Source organism: Neovison vison, chromosome 3, assembly GCF_020171115.1.
Source record: "Neovison vison isolate M4711 chromosome 3, ASM_NN_V1, whole genome shotgun sequence".
Classification (NCBI taxonomy): domain Eukaryota; kingdom Metazoa; phylum Chordata; class Mammalia; order Carnivora; family Mustelidae; genus Neogale; species Neogale vison.
Genome location: NC_058093.1, coordinates 170,142,700 through 170,165,935, shown reverse-complemented (window position 1 = coordinate 170,165,935; position 23,236 = coordinate 170,142,700). Strand labels below are relative to the sequence as shown.

The following is a 23,236-nucleotide window of genomic DNA, read 5'->3' as shown; positions in this document are numbered from 1 at the left end:
TCTAGGGATATTAAACTATGGTCAGTAATCAAATAAACCCTATATCATACATAGTTCACATAGTTCAAATCATTCAAATAAGTGGAAAAAAAATCAGGAAAAGGGGTAAAGCAATTTTTGTCTAGGGTGCTGTGAAGAGATCAGAGAACTGTCATTCTGAAAAAGGAGTGTAAAACTGAACAAAACTAATCATTCCATGGTGCTGGGTGTTCAATAAAGACAAACAACAAATTGAAAGGCATAGTCAACAGAACTAGGATATCAGGGGAGCTCATCAGCTATCGTTAGCCTTGAAACAGCACGTTATTCCCATCCCTCACCCACCCCCAACTCCTAATACCATCACATTGAGAGGACAGGATTTCAACTCATGAATTTTAGGGGGACATAGTCAGTCTAACAGAAACCATGCTAGAACATTAAAACAATTTTTTAAAGAAGAGGAGAGCTATCAGCAGGGCTGGCATATTCCAGATTTCATAGATGAAAACCGGACAAATTAATAAAAAAAAAAGAAAAAAAGAAAGCAGATGAGTCAAAACTGAGTTGCTAAATGCATTATAAAAAATGTCCAGTTGTAAATAAAAACTTGTCAGACATGCAAAGAAACAAAACATCCATAATGATAAAACTGCAGATAACAGAAATGGACTGTCAGTGGGCCTGTATGTTAAATTTAGCAGATAAAGAGTACAAAGCTGCTATTATAAATATGCTTTAAAACTTTAATATCCAGAGAAATTAAAATTTTACACTAAAGAATATTTGTGTAACACAAAAGAAGGCAGTAAAGAAGGAACAAAAGAACAGAAAACCTGAGACCTATAGAAAACAAATACAAAATCAAAGATGTAAATCACAAATTACTAATTAGGTGTGAACAGACTAAACACTAAACCAAAAGGCAGAATTGTCAGACTAGATAAAAACACACAATTGAAGAGGTGGCCATCAGATACATGAAAAGATGCTCAATATCACTCATAATCAGGGAAATGCAAATTGAAGTCACAATAAGGTATATTCTCACAACCGTTAGAATAGCTAAAATAAAGAGGACAAGAAATAAGTGTTGGCGAGGATGTAGAGAAAAGGGAAGCCCCATGCACTCACTGTTGGTAGTAATGTAAATTGGTACAGCCACTGTGGAAAACATTAAGGAGGTAGCTCAAAAAATTAAAAATAGGAATACCAAGTGATCCAATAATTCCACTATTGGGCATTTATCCAGGGAAAATAAAAACACTAATTTGAAAAGATGTAGCCTTATGTTTACTGCAGCATTCTTCACAGTAGTCAAGACATGAAAGCAACATAAGCATCCATCAACAGGTGAATGGATAAGGAAGAGGTCTCTCATGCACATACAAGCACGCGTGCGCGCGCATGGAGAATTACATAGCCATAAAAAAGGACGCAATCATTCCATTTGCGACAACATGGGTGGACCTAGAGGGCATTATGTTAAGTGAAATAGAGGGTATTATGTTAAGTGAAATAAGTCAGACTGAGAAAGACAAATACGCTATGACTTCACTTGTAAGTGGAGTCTATAAAAAATGAATGAACAAAAAGCAGAATCAAAACTATAAATACAGAGAACTAATGATTACCAGCAGAGAAGGGACTGGGAAGGGTAAAATGGGTGAAGTGGAGAAGGAGATACATGCCTCCAGTTATGGAATGAGTAAGTCACTGGAATATAAAGAGCATAAAGGAATACAGTCAATGATATTCTTATAGGGATGTAATGGGACAGATGATAGCCTCACTTGCAGTGAACATAGGGTAAGGTATAAACTTGTCAAATCACTGTGTTGTCCACCTGAAACTCATGTAACATTGTGTCAACTTTACTTAAAACAAAAAAACCTTCACACAATTGAAATATATGCTGTCCACAAGAGATAGACTTTATATTCAAAGCTAGAAGTTGAAAATGAATGTATAGGGGTGCCTGGGTGGCTCAGCTGGTTAAGTGACTGTCTTCAGCTCAGGTCATGATCTTAGAGTCCCCAGATCAAGTCCCACATCATGCTTCTTCCTCAGAAGGGCATCTGTTTCTCCCTCTGACTCTCCCCCTTCTCATGCTCACTCTCTCATCTTCTCTCTTAAATAAATAAACATTCTTTTTTAAAATTGTGTTTAAGAAAATAAAGTATAAAAGATATATAATGCAACCAGTAGCCATAAAACAGCTAGACTAGCTATATTATCACAAAACAAAATGAACTTTATAACAAGTAATATTACTAAAAGTAAAAACATTTTGTAATGACAAAAAAAGTTAATAAATGAGGAAGATACATGCTATGTAATATATTCCATATAACCCCAATACAAATGGATATGGGCCTAACAGGGTCCCAAGATTCATAAAGCAAAAACTTACAAAATTGAAACTAAACAATTCCAGAATTATAACTAGACTTCAATATCACATGCTTGATATCTAATAAAACAAACAAAGTCAGTTAAGTATAAATGATTTGAACAAACTCACTCAATGGACATTTATAGAACAGAATATACAGCTTTTTCAAGCACTCAAAAGAACATTCTCCTCGATATATCAAATGCTATACCACAAGTTAATTCCTAATAAGTTTATTATTTTAAGTAGGCTCCATGTCCAGCACGGAGCCCAACACAGGGCTTGAACCCACCACCCTGAGATCGAGACCTGAGCTGAAATCATAAGTCAGACACTTAACTGACTGAACCACCCATGCACCTCCCCATAAGTGTTAAAAGAATTTCATATTCTTCAATAAATAATTCAAAGTATGTTATCTGATCATAAGAGAAATAAGAAAACAACAATGGAAAGAAATTTGGAAAAATTTCTTAAAATTGTTGGCCAAATATGTGGCAGACACACTTCTAAATAACCCCTTACTTCCCTACGGGTCAAAGAAGAAATCCTAAAATGTCAGAAAATATCTTAAAATGAAAAAACACAAATGTCAAAATGTATTACTGTATATACAGCTAAACGAAAGTTTCTAGCTTTAAATGCCCATACTATAAAAGAACAAAGGACTCAAATCAATAAGCTAAGCCTTCATTTTAAGGGAAAAAAAAAAAAAAACCCAGAAAATTAAAAAGCAGAGAAGAGAAATAAGATCAGAACAGCAATTAATGAAATAAACAGAAAAATAAAGAATATCAATAAAATCATACATCAGCTCTTAAAGAGCAACAAAATTGATAAATCTTTAGCCAAACTAACCAAGACAAAAAGATTACATAAATTGGCCAGAACAAATAAAATAGGGGCTATCATTACCAACTCTACAGATATGAAGATCACAGAAGAATATTATTAATAACTTTATGCCACGAAATTAGACAACGCAGGTAAAATGGAAAAATATTCAGAAAGACAAAACAACCAAAGTAGACTCAGGAAGAAAGAGAAAATCAGAACAGACCTACATAAAATAAATTGTTTAAATAATTTAAAATCTTCCCCCACAGAAAGCCCAAGCATAGATGGTTTACCTGGTGAATTCTATCAAAGATTTAAAGCAGTAATAATACCAATCCTTCACAAACTACTTCAGAAAACAGGAGAATAGTTTCCAACTCATTCTATAAGGCCAGTACCACTCTATTATTAAAGTCAAATAAACTTTTGTACTTGAGTTTGTACTCAAGGAAACAAAACTATAAAGCAGTATCGCTCATGAATACAGACCCAAAAAATCGTTAACAAAACATTAACAAACAGAATCCAGAAACAGCTAAAAACAATTATCCAATATCAAGTGGAATTTACACAGGAATGCTTAATATCCCCAAATCAATTAATATAATATACCATATTAATAGATTAAGGATGATCATCTCAAAAGACAGGGGACTAGCATCTGACATCCATTCATAGAAACTTTCAACCAACTAGAAATAGAATAACACTTCCTCAACCTAATAAAGAACATCGAAGAGAAACCCACAAACACCATACTTATTGGTAAGATACTAAATACTATTCCCCTAGGATCAAAAAACAAGAATTTCTGCAGTATACTAGGTTCTAGTAAAATAAAGAACGGGGGAAAGAATCCAGATTGGAAAGGAAGAAGTAAATTTGTCTTTACTTTAGATGATATAATCCAGTGTTATAGAAAAACCTACTAGAATAATGAACAAGTTCAGCAAGAACACAGGATACAGATCAACAGCAAAAGATCAACTTGTCTTTCTATATAGTTGCAGCAAGAAATCAGAAAAGGAAATTTTAAAAAAATTTCATTCAAAATATAATAAAAATTTAATGCCTAGAAATACATTTAACAAGAGTAGAAGATCTGTATGTTGAAAACATCAAAACATTGCCAGGAGTAATTAAAGATTTAAATAAAGGCACAGGTATTTCATATTCATGGATTGGAAGACTCAATATTGTTAAAGTGGCCATTCTTCCAAAAAGGATCTATAGATTCTAGACAACACAATGTCAGTCAAAATGCTAACAGGTGTTTCTGTGGAATTTAACATGACCCTAAAATTTATATAGAAAATACAAACTTTTCAAAAAAATATTTATTGGGGGGTGCAGTTTGCAGAGAGCATCTCGAGCAGACTGCACCCTGAGTATAGAGCTCAGTGCCGGGCCGGCTCTCATGGCCCTGAGATCACCATCTGAGCCAAAACCAACAGTCAGACACAACGAGCTGAGCTACCAGGCACCCCTGGAAATACAAACTTTTTACTGCAAATAGCCAGGATAATTTAAATCACAGTTGGAAAACTCAGACCACCCAATATCAAAACTTAATTATGAAGTTACTGTAATAAAGGCAGTATAGTACTGATGAAACAATACAGATCAAAGGAACACAACAGAAAGTTTAGAAATTTATGGTTAATTCATTTCAACAAGGGTGCTAAGACAACGCAGTGGGAAAAGAGTCCTTCCAGTAAACAGTGAAAAGATTTAAAAATGTGACACAGCCATAAACTGGAATGTTATCCAATCATAAAAAGGAAAAAATTACTGATACATGGATGCTATAGCATGGATAAACTTCAACAGTATCACACTAAATTAAAGAAGCCAGACACAGAAGTTTGTATGATTTCATTTGCAAGAAATTTCTAGAAAAGACAAACATCCTAGAGAAAGAAAGCCAATCAGTGGTAGCCTGAGGCATGGGAGAACAGCAGGGAATGAACAAACAGGCATGAGGAAGCTTTCTAAGCTGATGAAAATGTTCTAAAACTGGATTGTCAGAGCTATGTAACTCTGTAAATGTACCAAGAATCACTGAAATGTGCATTTACCATAGATGCGTTTTATGCAACATAAAATTGTACCTCGATGAAGTGGGTTTTTTGTTTTTGTTTTTTTAAAGAAACAATCCGGAGTTTCCCCGTCCTTAGAGGACAGGAGCAGGGACTGAAGGAGCTCCTATCAGGATGCTGGAAGTACCCTGACCTCATTGTTCATTCTAAGAGATTGTGGCCTTTTGACCCAGAGTGCTGGTTTATGTATTTCTTGTGTCCCCCAGTTGCTATTCATAGGCTCATAAAAAACAGGTGACTACTCTTACAAATATTCCAGTTGCAAACACTGAACATGGAATATATTCACCTTTCGTCCTGTAAAGGCAGCTCGATGAAGTGGAGTGTCTCCCATGTCGTTCAATACATTCACTTCTGCACCAGCCTGACAAACGTGAAAACTTTAGACATCTTTCACATGTCAAGAAATATACAAAAGTGAAAAAAACTCCTTTAAAAGATACTAAATATTTTTTTAAAAAATTTATTTTTAAGTCATCTCAATACCCCATGGACCTCGAACTTACAACCCCAAGATCAAGAGTTGCATGCTCTACTGAATGAAGTAGTCAGGCACCCCAAAACATATTAAATATTTCAAAATTAAAATAATGTATTCATTGGTTGTCACTACTAAAATTCAATTCAATTCATAGATAAAAAGTAAGGCTTTCTGAAAGGTAAAAGTCTACCTGATACATTAGAAGAGTAAAAAGCTATTTTCCTTCAAAAATCTATAGACCTTCACTCTACTTTAAAAACCCTCACTGAAAAAAATGAATGAAATACTGAATTTTCTCCAATTTAATAAGCTTTCAGTAAAGAAAAAGATCCCACTATTTAAACATACAGCCCAATTTTAGGACACAAAACACAATTTTCAAAATATTAATGTGAAAAATTATCACGGAATTGAAAAATGTAAGATCTTAAATCATGTGGTGCTCATTAAGAGATTCTAGCATCATTTTTTAATTATTTAGGACGTTTGGTTATTTTTTCACTATTACATTAAAAACTAGTATCTTCGCATTAATTCATACATGCACTTTTATAATTTTAAAGTCAATAGGAAAATCAAATGATTAAAAAAATAGAATTTTAATTGATCAGACTAACCTAATTCATGTACTTAGCAAAGAAAAATTGTGTTAGTGTTAAATAAGCCATTATGGTTAGTCAGCTTTTCTAAGACTTTCATAATTTCCATAACAGCAATATTTATTTTATTCATTTAAAAATTAAAGCTATAGGGGCGCCTGGGTGGCTCAGTGTGTTAAGCTGCTGCCTTCGGCTCAGGTCATGATCTCAGGGTCCTGGGATCGAGTCCCGAGTCGGGCTCTCTGCTCAGCAGGGAGCCTGCTTCCCTTCCTCTCTCTCTGCCTGCCTCTCTGCCTACTTGTGATCTCTCTCTGTCAAATAAATAAATAAAATCTTTAAAAAAAAAAATTAAAGCTATAAATATACCTTTAACAGATCCTGGACCACTTGTCTATGTCCAAAATAGCATGCCAGATGAAGAGGAGTCCAACCTAAATTAGACTTACTTCTTCCTAAAAATGGAAAAATATAAGGCATTTTTGTTATTTGAGTAATTTTATAATAAAATTTCTCTTTACCAAGGTACTCCCATACACTGGTCAATCTCCCCTTCGCATCACACTGCTGATGAATGAGAGGCAAGAGAAGGATACAGTAACAATGTAATAAGTATAACATTACTATATTATAATTAGAATCCACAAGGCCCAATTCTGATGCCACCTTCCTAACTCAATGTCCTTATCCTTAGAAGGGTGGAGAGAGAGATCATGGTCCCATTCAAAGTAGATGATCTCCAGCTGGCTCCAGGGTTCTGAGCCTCTAACCGTCTCACCATCAGGTAGCAAAGGTCTGGTTCTCTCAGCACAGTATTTCATGAAAAGCACCTGTGCCATGACAGGAGGGTGGACGGAAAGAGGGAATTAAGGAATCTTTTCTGCCGCATTTGGAAAGCTGTTAGCTCTGCAAACAGGGACAGACGATGGAGTTCTGATTCCAGATAAAATCTCAAGTAACGAGGATCTGGGTTACCAGAGTGGTAGAGTCCAACTAGATAAAAAAAACCAAAGTTGAGAGCAACAAAATGTTGGATCCTTGCTGAGGAGAGGTACAGAATAACTGAGTGCTACAAAAACGTACTATACAGGGGCGCCTGGATGGCTCAGTGGGTTAAAGCCTCTGCCTTAGGCTCAGGTCATGATCCCAGAGTCCTGGGATGGAGCCCCACATCGGGCTCTCTGCTCAGCAGGAAGCCTGCTTCCTCCTCTCTCTCTCTGCCTGCCTCTGATCTCTTTCTGTCAAATAAATAAAATATATATATATTTTTAAAGTACTATACAGTTCAATTCAGAAGAAAAACAAACAGAGCACTATAGCCTGGAGCTGAGATGGCTCCAAAAGGTTATCAAAATCCCGAAGCAGGCTCTTCAGGCTGAAGAGCATGCAGCCTCTCAAATTGCAAAGCCCAGCACCCCAGAGGGTCTACCAAAGCCCAGGAGCAGGCTGCCCAAAAGGGGCCACTCCTCCGGAGGAGCTAGACGTTTAATGGCTGCCCTCACCTCCTGGATTTCAGATTTTGAGCCAACAGAAACCCCAGGCACCAGGCTCAGTGCAACAAGCCTCTGACAGCTTCCTGAAGGGCTGCTGCCACCAACAGTGTCCTGTGATTGTTTGGCACTTACCCAAACACCCACAACTATTTCTTCTAAAATGTATGCCCTCTGGAACTTGTAAGTAATTTCAGAATCAATAAATTCTAGAACCACAGTCTTTTTCTTGGAATGTTCTTTTACCTTCTGTCCTTAACTGAAACCTAGCTCCTCCTGATGAGAAGAACTCTCCTTTACCCCTCAGGTGGAGCCTCCCAGATAATTCCCACACCCCCACTGGTCCTCACCCAAGAGAAGCCATGTGAACTTCCCCATAAAAACCACATGCTGTCTCTAGTCAAGGACTCCACTCACACTACAACCCCTCTTTTGAAATTTCTGCATTAAACCTCAAGCACCTTGCTGCCATCTACCAACCTCCCACCGCCTCGCCCTCACCAAGTAATTCCGGGAAACAGTCTTTTTCCCCATGCAAACTGTGCCACTGTCCTTGGGGTGCCTACTACTTATTTGGTATCCTAGTCTCTCGGTTTCTTAGCTTCCCTCATTTCCCACAAACTTTGCCTCTGTTTGATATTCCATGCCCAGTCCCAGGGCTAGAGCCTGGATGTCATCATCACCTCTGAGCTCACAAACTACCCACTTTCCAGCTTGTTCACACAGGTATCCTCCAGCCCTGTTCAACTGAATTAGCCCTTCATTCTTTAACCATGTCTCATGTATGTAAACACCTCCGTCTTTACTTTCTTCAATAAGTCGAGCATTTTGATTTCTCACACTTCTTTGCCAATCCCCTCTGTAACTCTGTTGCAGTAGCCTACAAAAACCCCAAAGCCTGATAAGCACACTAGCTTGATTTTTCTGTAACATAGCCAGGCTGCTGAACAGTGGTGAAAGAAAAATAACAGAACCCTGTGGACTCATGGCAGCTTAACTGAGGATCTCCACTTCAGCTCGGCTCTAGACCCTGCTTGGCAATCCTTCTTATACTACCCTATTCAGGTGTCTCTCCTACATTCTACAACACACACTTCAAGTCGCCCCTGTTCTCCTCAAGCCTCTAACCCAAACACCTCCCCTGAACAAAGGGCCTCAGTCTCTCAGCTACACAATGAGAAGAAAGGCTTTCGTGGAATTCCCAGGGCTTCCTGGCGCCAGATCTACCACCACACCACCATCTACAGGCATTCTTCCACCCTTCCCTTCTGATGTCTAGGACTAAGCCAGCTCCTGTATCCTGGATTCCACCCCCTCCTTCTCAGGCATTCTTCTCCTTTATCATCCACCTCTCCCTCTTCACTTATGAGTAAGGAGGAAGTTAACACTCAGGTCTCTTCCGTCTTACAAGCAAGAGCAACAAAAGCCTCTCTGATCCCATTCTCTGCCCTCCTCACTCTTTCCTCCCACTCTGCCTGCACTTCCTCTATCCACCCCCTTCATTCCTGTCAACCCTCCAGTCCCCGTGGCAGACTAGGTTCATCTCCCACCATGTCATTCAAATGGGCCTCGAGTTTTAATCCACAAACGCTGTCACCGATTCCCAGGGGCACTTTTCAGCTGCCACAGCACTGTGTCACTGGACAGCGCTGGACAGCTTGGCCCCACATACCTTCCAGGCTGCCACAGCCTTGCTATAGGATATAGAAACTTAATAGGATTTCTCTCTGCTTCTCTCCTTCGCCACTTCTCTCAGGATCCTTTGCAAGTTCCACTGTCCAACAACTCCTTCATTAGTGGGATCTCCAATAATGATATCTCCTGGCCCTTTTCCACTGATTTCACTGTTAATGTACTACTGACTTCAAAATCCCTATTTCCCTTTCCAACTCATTACTAAACACCTCCATTTGGTTGCTCAAAAAGGGCAAAGCTGAGTTCACCTGTCATTTTATATATATATACTGTTAACCCCTGAACTGTGAGGGTCCACTGACATACAGATTTTAGTCGATAAACCCTTTAAATGTACTTTCCTTATGATTTTCTCTCCTCTAGCTTACTTTATTATAAGAATATAGTATGTAAAACATATGTTAATTGACTATTATCAGTGAGGCTTCTGGCCAAAAGTAGGTTATTAGCAATTAAGTTTCTGGGGAGTCAAAGTTCTACGTGCATTTTTTACTGTGCAGAGGGTTGATGTCCCTTTACCCTGTGTTGTTCAAGGGTCAGCTGTACACACTAAAACTACTTCTCCCCCCCCAACATCTATTTTCACAATGAATTGTCCTTATTTACCTTGTTTCTGAAATCAGACATAAACAACACTCTTGCCACTTTTCTTTTTTCACCCCCCACATTCAGTTAGTCCTATTGATTCTACCTCAAAAATGTTAATTATATCTACTTGTTGCCATTCCCATTGCTTCCACTCCCAGTTAACCCATAACGGTCTTCCTTAAGTTACTGTAACAGCTTCTGAACTGGTCTCCTCACATATAGTGTTTATAGGTAAGATTCTGGACCAAGAAATTAGAATTTCCAAAATCCTACATTAAAATACTTCATCTTTTGTACTCTTTACTACTTACCATGGATATCTAAAAAGTTTTGTACCCCTATCCTAGAAATACTGGCCTTAACCTTCAACTGCAGGTCAGGACTACCTTCTCTCACTTTCAACTTGGCATCGGTAATTCCTCCCAACCAATAACATCTCTGTTGACTGTTAAGCTTTAGTTCTTGAAGAATTATAGTACATTTCATCATTTTCTCAATTTCTCAGGGTTTGGAAAAACAAATCAGATAGAAAAGAAATCCTAGAAATGCCTAGCACAGGTAATCCCCATGGGGAAACACTACTCATGCCCCGTCCCACCCCTCCCTACTCACTCCCTTCAAGGAACTGATGTGCCATTCCTCCATATAAATCCTTTAAACTGCCCTTAAGACAAAGTCTGACAGGTGTAACAATGAAATTTTGAATAAGCATTCACATCTGCTTCATAGTTTTACATTTCCAAATAGACAACTTTCCATCAATTAGCCTGAAATAACCATAGTTGAGGGTGGGAAAGGTAGGTAATAAAGTGTTATTAGGACTTTCAAATGCCAGGAATGTTTTTAGCTTCCAAAATAGCATCCCAGATAAAGATTAAGAACTGGTTTTTGTTGAAGGACCAGAAGGATTTTTAGAATTCCTTTAGCATACAAAAAACCAACTCATATGTTCTGGAAAACTCAGAACATAGTTTCCTCCCTGTTGCAAAAATAGTAATCGTTCCCCACTATGGGTGAAGCCAGAAAGTTTGTGCCCCTAGGACAGGAGAAGAATGTGACACAGCAGAATAAAATATGCATCTGGGACAGAAGACTGGGCAAAAGACACAAATGCAGAGACATGGCATTCCTGCTCATGAGCCCGGAGAGGGAGATAAATTGAGAGAACACTAAGAACAAGCAAGTAGCATCTGGAATGGCAGGAAAAGATCCCCAAACAGCCACCTATCCTAGCACCCACCTACAAGGCAGCCACAAAGTGAAAGCGAAGGACCACCACTTGTATGACAGAGACATGAGTTTGACTTTGTCCCCAAGTTCAACTACAAAGCTTAAGGAGCATTAGGAACAAAACGGTCACTGAGGAACCAAAGACTATAGACACAAAACAAGGCTCATCTTTACATTTATTTTTTTATTTCTTTTTAAGATTGTATTTATTTATTTGACAGAGAAAGATCACAAGTAGGCAGAGAGGCAGGCAGAGAGAGAAGTGGAGGGAAGCAGGCTCCCTGCTGAGCAGAGAGCCTGATGTAAGACTTGATCCCAGGACTCTGAGATCATGACCCAAGCCGACAGCAGAGGCTTAACCCACTGAGCCACCCAGGCACTCTCATCTTTATATTTAAAGGCCCCCTTAGGGGAGATGGGGCAAGAAGAGTTAAGAGGCTCTGGAAGACAATTTATCAAAAAACAATTGAGCTTGAGGTACCCAAAGACTAATATTAAGTCTTCCATATTACAAGAATGAGAAGGTGCTTGTGAAATATCAGTCATTTTAGAAAATAAATTCTATTTCTCTGCACACCCGAGTGCAATATTTACAACCTTGCTACACAAGATGCATTAAGATTTGGATGCTGCTTATCTATCTAACTTTATCCCTTACCCCCTCCTGCCTGCAGGCCTTTGCCACCTAGACTGCCTCTCACCTCAGGACCTTGGCACATGCTATATCTTCTCCCTTGAACACTTCTTCTATTTTCACCTGTTAGTCCTTATAAATTATACTTTTTATATACTCCTTAAAGATTGCCTTTGAAACATTTCCTCTAAGAATTTAATCCTTTTAGTTCCAGTTTCATACCTCTTTTAGTTCCAGGATCTCATGACATCCTGGGGTTCCATATTCTGGTACATACTGTGTAGGACAGACTGGTCTGATCTGTTAATCTACTACACTAGTCTCAGTGAGGGCAAGGATCCTACTAACACCACCTACAACATACTGCACAGGACTCTGCGTGTATAGTAAACACTCAGACCTGCTGCTTTAACTATAATACCCTATTGTTGCATGCAACTTATAATTAATAAAATTGTCATGAATCCTAAACCTTAAGACTAGATCTCAATTTCTTTGACTTGGGGAGGACTATGAGAGAACTTTTACACACGCTTATGAAGGTTCTTTCTAGAATACGGGATGAGAATTTATTTCTAGCAAGATTAAAACAGTGCTAAAAAAAAAATGACAAGAGTCATGAATACTCACAAGAAAAAGCTAAAAAGTTCACTCAAAGCTTACCTTTGCAATTAATGTCAGCAATTACTTCTTTTCTCTCCATGGTTTCTAATAACTGTCTGACTTCTTCAACGTTGCCATTTCTGGCATGATGGAGAAGCTGTTGTTCTGCTTCACTGTTCATTTCTAGATTGAAAAATATTGCCATTATCTAATAGCATAATGTGCATTTGGATACTATCTGGTAATAGAAAAAGGGGAAAAAATCATGTTTATTTTCTAGATAATAAGTTAAACACAAGAACTGACTAAACGAATCAGTTGCAGGGCCAGAAGTTGACCCTGAGACTCCTTTGCCCTTTCTACTATAGAAAAAAATGCACTAGACATTCAGATAAGTTTCTTAATCTCTCAAATCCTCAGTTTCCTCAACTCCAAATGACCTCATGAGCTGCTAAATCATTGTATTATAGACACCTATTTTGCAAATAGTTATTACAACAAAAACTAGACATAAAATTAAAATGTGGCCATTACTATAAAAACATCCTAAGGCTGAAGTATAAATTAACACATTCAAAACCTGTGCAAAATATCCTGGATAGAAAAAATTAATTTATAAATATCCAGGAATGACCATACTTACCATTCCTTTGTTTTTCTCTCTCATATTTTACCAAGCCTCAAACCAAATGTAGAAGACTACAACCCAAATTAAAGCATTTGTCAAGACATTATGAACAGCAATTCACTGAATGTAATTGCTTTCTAAAAATAAATGCAAATAAATCAATTTTTTTTTGCCTACAAGATTAGCAAAAATAAAAGCTTACACACTTTAAAGTAATGTAACACTGCAAGTCAATAATACCTCAATTAAAAAAAGAATAAGATTAAAACATGCCCAATGCTGTCATGGATAGAAAATGTGCATTCTAGCAAAGTGCTAATATGAATATAAATGCATATATGTCACAGGGGGTTCTAATTGGTCAATATCAAGTAAATTTCAAAATACACATACAGCTGTGGACGATTCTGCTAAGATGGCAGAGTACAAAACACCAGGACTCTGTTTCCCCACCCAGACAATAATTGCACTGGCAGAATCTGCCCAATGAAACTATTCTGGAACCCTGGGATCTACTAAAGGCTTACAACCACCAAGGAAAGCTTGGAAGATAAATTGTGGTTAATTTATGTCATTTTCAGCCCTTATCAAGGCAGCAGCTACCCATCTCCTGTGGTACATGTGTTCCTGGAGCAGGTTGCAGGAGTCAGAGTGAACAAAAAGACCCCTACACACCAAACACTGGAGAGCTGGGCTCTGATTATTGCTGCTTCTGATCACAGAGATACAAAGAGGCAAGTAGCCATTGCTGGTGCAGCATCTCTCACAGCTTGCGGCAAGCCCCTCAGTGGGTGGAACTTCCAGAGGATTTAAAGGGCCAGCACTCTTTGTTTTCTCCCTTCATATTTCTATTTCTTCCCTTTAAAAGCCAGACGCTGTGGACAAGGACATTCAGGGATGCCTAGGTGGCTCAGTCAGTTGCAGATCTGCCTCCTGCTCAGGTCATGCTCCCAGCATCCTGGGATCAAGCCCCACTTCAGGTTCCTTGCTCAGCAGGGCGTCTGCTTCTTCCTCCCTCCCCCCACCCAGCCCTTTCCCCCTTCTCATGTATTTACCCTCGCTCTCTCTCTATAAATAAAATCTTTAAAAAAATATTGACTAGGACATTCAAAAACAACTGCACATACGGGGAAAACTAGAACATAACTGCTCATGACCACCAAAGGCTCAGCAAAGATCTGAGAAGACCTTAAGTTTAAAACTCAGGCTAACCCTCAGCACAGAGACACCCCACAATAACCCAAAAACACAACAACAAATTAGAAAACCTTGGAGAAGAGGAATTTGCTATCTAGAGTTACTACATTATTAAATTCAGAGGTCCAGTTTACAACAATGAAAAAAGTTACACGGTATACCAAGAAACAGGAAAGTAGAGCCCATTCAAAGGGGAAAACAAATCAATAGAAACTGTCTCTGAAGAAGATCTGATGGCAAATATACTAGACAAGGATATCAAAAAGAATTCAAAGATCTAAAGAAAAATATGGAGAAAATAAAAATTTATAAACAAGATGAAAATACGAATAAAAAAATTAGAAACCCAAAAGGAAACAAAGAAATTCTTGAGCTGAGAAGTACAACAAACGAAAAATTCACTTGAGGGATTCAAAGGCAGATTTGAACAAGCAGAAGACTCAGTGAACCTGAAAGATAGGGCAATGGAAATTCTTGAGTCTGAGAACAGAAAGGGACCAAAATCTAAACAAAGCTTAAGTGAACTATAGGACACCAAAACACAATCAACATGCATCATGGAAGTCCTAGAAGAGGTAGAACAAGGGATAAAATATTTGGAAAACTAATAGCTGAATACTTGCTAAATTTGATAAAAGACATCCGAGAAGGTCAATGAACTCCAAGTAAGGTGAACTCAAAGAGACACACTATATAATCTAATTTTCAAGAGAGAAAATCCTGACAGAAGAGAGAAGCTGAGTCATCATATGCAGGGTAAGATTATCAGCAGATTTCTCCTTGGAAATTTTGGAGGACAGACTGCAGTGGGCAAATACATTTAAACCATGAAAAGAAAATGTTCAGCCAAGAATGCTACATCTGGCAAACTGCCTTTCAAAAGTGAGAGAGAAATTAAGACATTCCCAGAAAAAAAAAAAGCTTAGAGAGTTTATTACCACTAGACCTGCCTTTTAAGAAATGCTCAAGAGACTCCTGCAAAGGTAAAATAAAGGCACACTAGACGATAACTCAAGGTTATATAAACAACCTGATAAAGGCAAATACATGTGCAATTACACCTACTATTATTATAATAATGGTTTATAGCTGTAATTTTTGTTTTCTACCTGATTTAAGGGGAATACATTTAAAGAAAAAAATACTGGTTTAAAAGCTAGTATTATTATAACTTTAGTTTATAACTCCAAATCTTGTTTTCTATGTCATTCAAGAGACTAGCAATTTAAAAGAATTATTAGTTTATATTTCGGGTATACAGCATATAAAGATATAGTTTTGTGACCTTAGTAACCAAAAAGGGTTAGAACAGAGCATAAAGGAGCAAGAATTTTGCATGTATTATTTAAGTGACGCTAATATAAATTCAAATTAGTGCTATAACTTCAGGATGTTAAGTGTAATCCCCTGGGTAATTCCCCCGAAATAGCTATAAATACGCAAAAAAGGAAATAAACATTTCAGTACAAAAAAACAAAGAAAAAAACAGCTAAACATAAAAGAAGACAATAATGCAGTAAATGAGGGACCAAAAAAAAAAAGCTATAAGGCATATAGAAAATACAAAATGACAGAAGTCCCTCCTTATCAGTAATTATTTTAAATGTAAACATATTAAACTCTCCAGCCAAAAGACAGAGATTGGCAGAATGGATAAAAACACATGATCCAACTACATGCTGTCTATAGGAGATGTACTTTAGTTTCAAAGAGAGAAACGGACTGAATGTTAAAGGATAGAAAGAGCTACTTCTTGCAAATAGTAATCAAAACAGAAGTGATTAATGTCAGACACAATAAACTCAAAATCAAAGGAGGTTCCAAGAGACAAAGACAGACATTATATATTAATAAAAGATTTAATATAGCAAGAAGAAAGTAATTACAAACACCCTGTTAGGTCCCCCAGTAATGGGTCCAATGGTCAGAGGAGCGAGACTGATATAAAGTTAAGATCAAGTAAAGCTTTATTTCTCACCAAGCATCAAGAATCAAACTGACCGTCAAACAGACTGATCAGGGCCGCCCCTTACAGAGAGGGCGACCCCTCCCTGCCTCACAGACTAACTTTCATAGAGCAAAGGCCATATGGTTGGGCCTGGCCACACACAGGTGGCAAATGAGATTGTAACACACAGAGAAAGCTGCACAGTCATGCTAGGTCACACATAAGTGACCAACTGAATTACAATTTACCTTATAGTAGACTTTTGAACTAGCCTATCACCTTGTTGAGAATTGGCGCCCAAAAGGCAGGGCCCACACTCCTTGGTAGCTAGGGAGACAGTATGCATGCTTTACTGATTGGATGTCTCCACCTGACCCGACTCATCCCTGCATTCGAGCTGTTATCTCTACCTGACCTGACCCACTCTTGTATTTGGGCTTTGTTACCTGGGACTGGTTTCCTGGACTTGCTTTTAAATAAGTAAATAAGTTTACTGCATAAACAAAATGGCTGTTCAACTGAGGTGTGGCCACTCTGGCTAAATAGGCCCTTACAACCCAATGATAGAGCAAAATATAAGAAACAAAAACAATTTAAGAAACACTAATAGTAATAGTCGGAAACTTCAATACCCCACTCGTAATAATGGATAGGACCACACTAGACAGAAGGAAACAGAGGAGTTAACACAATAAACCAAATCTAGCAAACATTTACAGAATAAGAGCATATACATTTCTCTCAAGTATCTTCCCAGGACCGACCACATGTTAGGCCACAGATTAAGTCTCAACAGGGATGATGTTAGGAATTACTGAAGGAAAAGGGGAAAATTAGCAACATGGTGGAAATGAAACATACTTTAAAATAACCAACAGATCAAAAAATAAATCACAAAGGAAACTGGAAGACATTAGAGATAAATAAAAATGAAAACGCAAAACACTTATCAGACACAGCAAAAGCAATGTTAAGAGGGGAAATGTACAGCTAAGAATGCTTACATTGGAAAACAAGAAAGGTTGGGGCACCTGGGTGGCTCAGTGGTTTAAGCCTCTGCCTTCAGCTCAGGTCATGATCTCAGGGTCCTGGGATCGAGTCCTACATGGGGCTCTCTGCTCAGCGGGGAGCCTGCTTCCCCCTCTCTCTCTGCCTGCCTTCTGCCTACTTGTGATCTCTCTCTATCAAATAAATAAATAAATAAAAACCTTTAAAAAAAAAAAAAAGAAAAACAAGAAAGGCTTCAAAACAACCAACTTCGCAAATTAAGACATTAGAAAAAAAAAAAAAAAACCTAAAGCTAGAAAAAAATACTAAAGATAAGAGCAGAAAGCAACAAAATAGAGAATAGAAAAACAGAAAAAAATTCAATGAAACCAGATGTTGGTTCTTCCAAATGATCAACAAAACTGACAAACATTTAGCTGGACTAAGGAAAAAAGAGAAGAATCAGATTACCAAAATCAGAAATAATAAGGACATTATTACCAACCCTACAAAAATAGAAAGCATTTAAGAGTATGGCGAACAACTGTGCACCAACAAATCAGATAACCTAGATGAAACAGACATATTCCTACAAACACAAAACCTACCAAGACTAAATCATGAAGAAATGGGAACTCTGATACACAACTAGTAAACTAGATACACAACTAGTAAAGAGATGAAGCAGTGCCTGGGTGGCTCAGTTGGTTAACAGTCAGCCTTCAGCTCAGGTCATGATCTCAGGGTCCTGGGATCTAGCCCCATGTTGTGTCCCCCTGCCCCAGGAGGCGCCTCTCTCTCTCTCTCTCCCTCTGCCACTCCCCCTGCTTGTGCTCTCACTTGCACTCGCTCTCTCAAATAAATAAAATTAAAATCTTAAAAAAAAAAATCAAAATCTCCCACAGAAAATCTTCCTGAACTTGACTGCTTTACTGGAGAATGATACTAATCCTTCTCAATTTTTTCTAAAAAATTCAAAGAGGAAAGAATACTTTGTAACTCATCCATGAGGTACCATCACACCAAAGACAGACAAAGATAAAAGAAAAACAGACTGATATCCCTTATGAACACTGATGGAAAAATTCTCAATGAAATACTAGCAAAACTGAATTCAGCAGTGTATTAAAGGAATATACACCATGAACCAGTGGGATTTATTCCTGAAATGCAAGGATAGTTCAACATGTGAAAATTGATCAATGCAATACACTACATTAACAGAATAAAAAAATACATAATCCTCTCAAGTGATGCAAATAACATATTTAACAAAATTCAACACCTTGCATGATTTAAAAAAAAAAATCCAAAGAGCTACAAATAAAAGGAAACTATTTTAATGTAATAAAAGCCATCTGTAAAAAACCCATAGAAAACATCATACTCAAAGATGAAAGATGGAAAGCTTTTCCTTGAAGATTAGGTACAAGGAGAGGATGCCCACTTTCACCAGTTTTAGTCAACATAATATTGGGCATTCTAGCAGATAATTTAGATAAGAAATAAAAAGCATCCAAATTGGGAAAAAAGCAGTAGAATTATCAGTTTGTTGAGGATATTTACAAAAAACCATTAAGATTCAACCAAAAAAAGCTCTTAGAAATAACCAATTTAGGAAAATGTTAGGATACAAGATCAACATAAAAATCAGTTGCATTCCTATACACTAGTAATAAATCATCTGAAAAGGGAATTACAAAATTCAATTTATAATACTATCAAAAAGAATTAACCAAAAAGATGAAATACTTATACAATAAAAATTACAAAATATTGAGAAATGAAAGACACAAATAAATGGAAACACATCCCATATTCACAGATTAAAAGACTCAACATTATTAAAATGTCAGTCCTATGGAAAGAAACCTAGACATTCTTTCAATGCCTATCGAAATCCCAATAATGTTTTTTGTAGAAACAGAAAAACCCATCCTAAAACTCCTGTGAAATTTCAAGGGACTCTAAATAGCCAAAACAATCTTGAAAAAGGAGAACAATGTTGGAGGATTCATACTTGCCAATTTCAAACTTATTACAAAGCTACCATAATCAAACATTGTGGTACAGGCATGAAGACATACAAAACAATGGAATAGAACAGGGAAGTCAGAAATAAATCCTTGTATATATGCTCAAATGAATTTTTATAAGAGTGTCAAGATAATTCAATGAGTAAAGGACAGTCATCAACAAATGGTGCTGGGGAAACTGAAAATTCACATGGAAAAGAATAAAGCTGAACCTTTACCCAACATTGTATTCAAAAACTAACTCAAACTAGATCAAAGATCTAAATGTAAGACTTAATACAAAACTCTGGAAAACACAGGGCAAAAACCTCATGACACTGGATTTGGCAATGATTTCTTGGATAGAACAAGGGCATGAGTAACAAAAGAAAAAATAGACAAAGTGGACATCATGAAAATTTTAAAATTCTGTGCATCAAAAGACACTATCAGAGTTAGAAGACAAGTACAAAATTAGAGAATATTTGCAGTCTATGGCCATACCACCCTGAATGCGCCTGATCTCATCTGATCTTGGAAGCTAAGCAGGGTCTGGCCTGGTTAGTACTTGGATGGGAGAAAATACTTGCAAATCATGTAACTGATAAGGGATTAAATCCAAAATATACAGAGAACATCTAGAACTCAAAACCCAATTCAAGGGGCACCTGGCTGGCTCAGTTGGTTAAGCATCTGCTTTCAGCTCAGGTCAGGATCCTTGGGCTCTGGGGGTCCTAAAATACAGCCCCACGACGGGCTCCCTGCTCAGCAGAGCATCTGCTTCTCCCTCTGCCCCTCCCCTCACTCATGCTTCCATGTGTGCTCGCGCTCTCTCTCTTTCTCTCTCTCTCTCTCTCTCAAATAAATTAAAATCTTTAAAAACAAATCCCAATTAAAACAACAACAGGGGTGCCTGGGTGGCTCAGGGGGTTGGGCCTCTGCCTTAGGCTTGGGTCATGATCTCAGGGTCCTGCAATCAAGCCCCACATCAGGCTCTCTGCTCAGCCGGGAGCCTACTTCCCCCTCTCTCTCTGACTGTCTCTCTGCCTACCTGTGATCTCCCTCTGTCAAATAAATAAAATCTTTAAAAAAACAACAATAGCAACGACAAAAACACGAAGTTTAGATATTTCTCCAAAGAAAATACGCAAATAGCTGGGGCCCCCAAATGGTTCAGCTTGGGGTTAAGCACCTGCTTCAGCTCAAGTCCTGATTGGGCTCACCACTCAGCAGAAGTCTGCCTCTCTCTAATAAAATCTTTTTACAAAAGAAAATATGCAAATGACCAATAAAGACAGTCCACATCACTGATCATTAGGAAAATGCAAATTAAAACTACAATGGGTTATCACCTCACACCCATTAAGAAGGCTACTATGGAAAAAAGCAGAAAGCAAGTATTGTCAAGGATGTGAAAAAATTAGAATCCTATGCACGGTTGGTAGGAATGTAAAATGGTACTGCCACTGTGTAAAAAAAAATTAGGGATTTCTCAAAAAATTAAAAATAGAATTACCGTATGATCTGGCAATTCCACTTCTGGATATATACCTGAAAGAACTAAAAGTGAGGTCTTGAAGTATTTGTACAGCTATATTCATGGCCGCATTATTCACAAAAGCTAAAACATGAAAGCAACACAAGTGTCCACTGGCAGATGAATGGTAAAGCAAAATATGGTATATACTTTTCAGTGTTTAAAAAGGGAGAAATTTCTGCAATATGCTAAGACATGGATTAACTATGAGGACATTATGCTAAGTGAAATAAGCTAGTCACAGAAAGACAAATACTGTATGATTCCATTTCTATGGGGTACTTAGAGCACTGTAGTCAAAATCAGAGAAAGAAAGTGGAATGGTGGTTGCCAGGGACTTCAGGGAGAGGAGAATGGGGAGTTATTTATTGGGTATAGAATTTCAATTTTATAAGAAAAATTTTAAAGCTGGATGGTGGTGACGGTAGGACACACTATTAATGTATTTAATACCACTGAAGTATACATAGACATTTCTAAGATGGTAATTATCTTGTGCATATTTTATAATTTATAAAATAAAAAATACACATATGCCATTTACTCTCCCAGGGAAACTCTACTTCTAGGAATTTATCTTATAAAAATACTTATAGAAGATTATTTTGTAAGCATGTTCACAAGGATTGCATGATTTACAACAGTTAAAAGGGTATTAACAAGTCCATATCCATCAATAGGGGAGGAGTTAATTAAATCCTCTAGGAAGGCTAAAAGAAATATTCTGCAGACTGGAGGATGGAAGACAATTGAAGGATTGTTTCAAAAAGTAGCCAAGGCACAGTGAACATCATGACCTTCAACACTCTTCCCTAAGCATTCCTAATGCTGACAAGCCAGGCTCCAGCCCCTGAGAGAAGACTAAGGTGGTTACAGTCTCTGAAAGGTAACATATTTCAAGACAACACCAGCAGCTCCCAACAAATGGCTGAGCCAGATGAATCTTATAGTAGAGTTGGCCAGTCAAGGGTTCCCCTACTTTCTCAATTTCCAATCAGCTTTCTGGTTCCTATTAAAAACCAGTAAGTAAGGGTGACAAGACATCTGAATAAAATCTCCAAAACAGGGGCACCTGGGTGGCTCAGTGGGTTAAAGCCTCTGCCTTCGGCTCAGGTCATGATCCCAGGGTCCTGGGATCGAGCCCCACATTGGGCTCTCTGCTCAGCAGGGAGCCTGCTTTCTCCTCTCTCTCTCTGCCTGCCTCTCTGCCTACTTGTGATTTGTCTGCCAAATAAATAAATAAAATCTTTAAAAAAACAAAAAAACAAAAAAACAAAAAAAAAAAAACAACCTCCAAAACATGGAAGAATCTAGAACCGAAGAGGCCAAAAAAACCAAAAAAAAGGCAAGTTGAAAAAAAAAATCGGGAAAAATTTAAATAAAATGAAATTATATTCTGAAAACAAAACCAAGATACTGTATGAAAATACAAAACAGCAGAAAAAGATATTTGAGTATTTCAAATGATAGCAAAAACATCAATGAAACCAGGAGCTAGTTTTTTTTTTTTTAAACGATCAACAATTGATAAACATTTACCCAGAGACTCATAAAGAGAGACAGAGAGGGAGAACTAGAAAATTGGAAGTCAAAGAGGAGAAATAATCACCACAGAAATACAGAAGACTGTAAGAGAATATCATAAAAAATTAATGCCAACACACTGGACAGAAGAAATGGATAAATTCCTAGAAACACATAACCCCCAAAACTGAACCAAGAAACAGAAAATCTGAACAGATTATCAGCAATGAAATAGAATCCGCAACCAAAAAATTCCCAAAAAAAACAAAAGTCCAGGACCAGATGGCTTCACAGAAGAATTCTGCCAAGCATTTCAAGGAATAATAATGCCTATTCTTCTCAAACTATTACAAAAGATAAGAGTAAGGAAAGCTTCCAAATTCATTCCATGAGGCCAGCATTACCCTGATACCAAAACCAAATGACACTACAAAACAAACAAACAAACAAACAAAAAACTATAGCCCAATATCTCTGAGGAACATAGATGCAAAAAATCCTCAATGATATATTAGTAAACCAAATCCAACAATACATTTTAAAAAATCATACACCACGACCCAGTGAGATTTATACCTGGGATGCAAGGGTGGCTCAATATTCACAAATCAAAGTGATACATCAACAGAGAAATGATCATATGGTTTTTATCCTTTAACTACATACAAAAAAAGTATTTGACAAAGTATAGCACCCACTCTTCATAAAAATCCTCAGTAAAGTAGGCTTACAGGGAACACACCCAAACACAATAAAGGCCATATATGAAAAAC

At 37.5% G+C, this 23,236-nt stretch overlaps 1 protein-coding gene across 2 annotated transcripts in view; it reads right to left on the bottom strand.

Annotated features, from left to right (window-relative positions):
- The window catches only part of OSBPL1A (oxysterol binding protein like 1A), a 242,145-nt gene that overhangs the window by 208,398 nt on the left and 10,511 nt on the right, over window positions 1-23,236 (bottom strand). Inside the window, exons 2-4 of one of the 2 annotated variants that reach the window (XM_044243255.1) lie at window positions 12,688-12,810; window positions 6,757-6,842; window positions 5,600-5,674 (exon numbers count right to left, since the gene is read on the bottom strand). In XM_044243255.1, the coding sequence (XP_044099190.1) occupies window positions 5,600-5,674; window positions 6,757-6,842; window positions 12,688-12,808 (282 nt within the window). In that variant the 5' untranslated portion in view covers window positions 12,809-12,810. The remainder of the gene's footprint in view (window positions 1-5,599; window positions 5,675-6,756; window positions 6,843-12,687; window positions 12,811-23,236) is intronic. The other variant, XM_044243256.1, reaches the window with a different exon arrangement.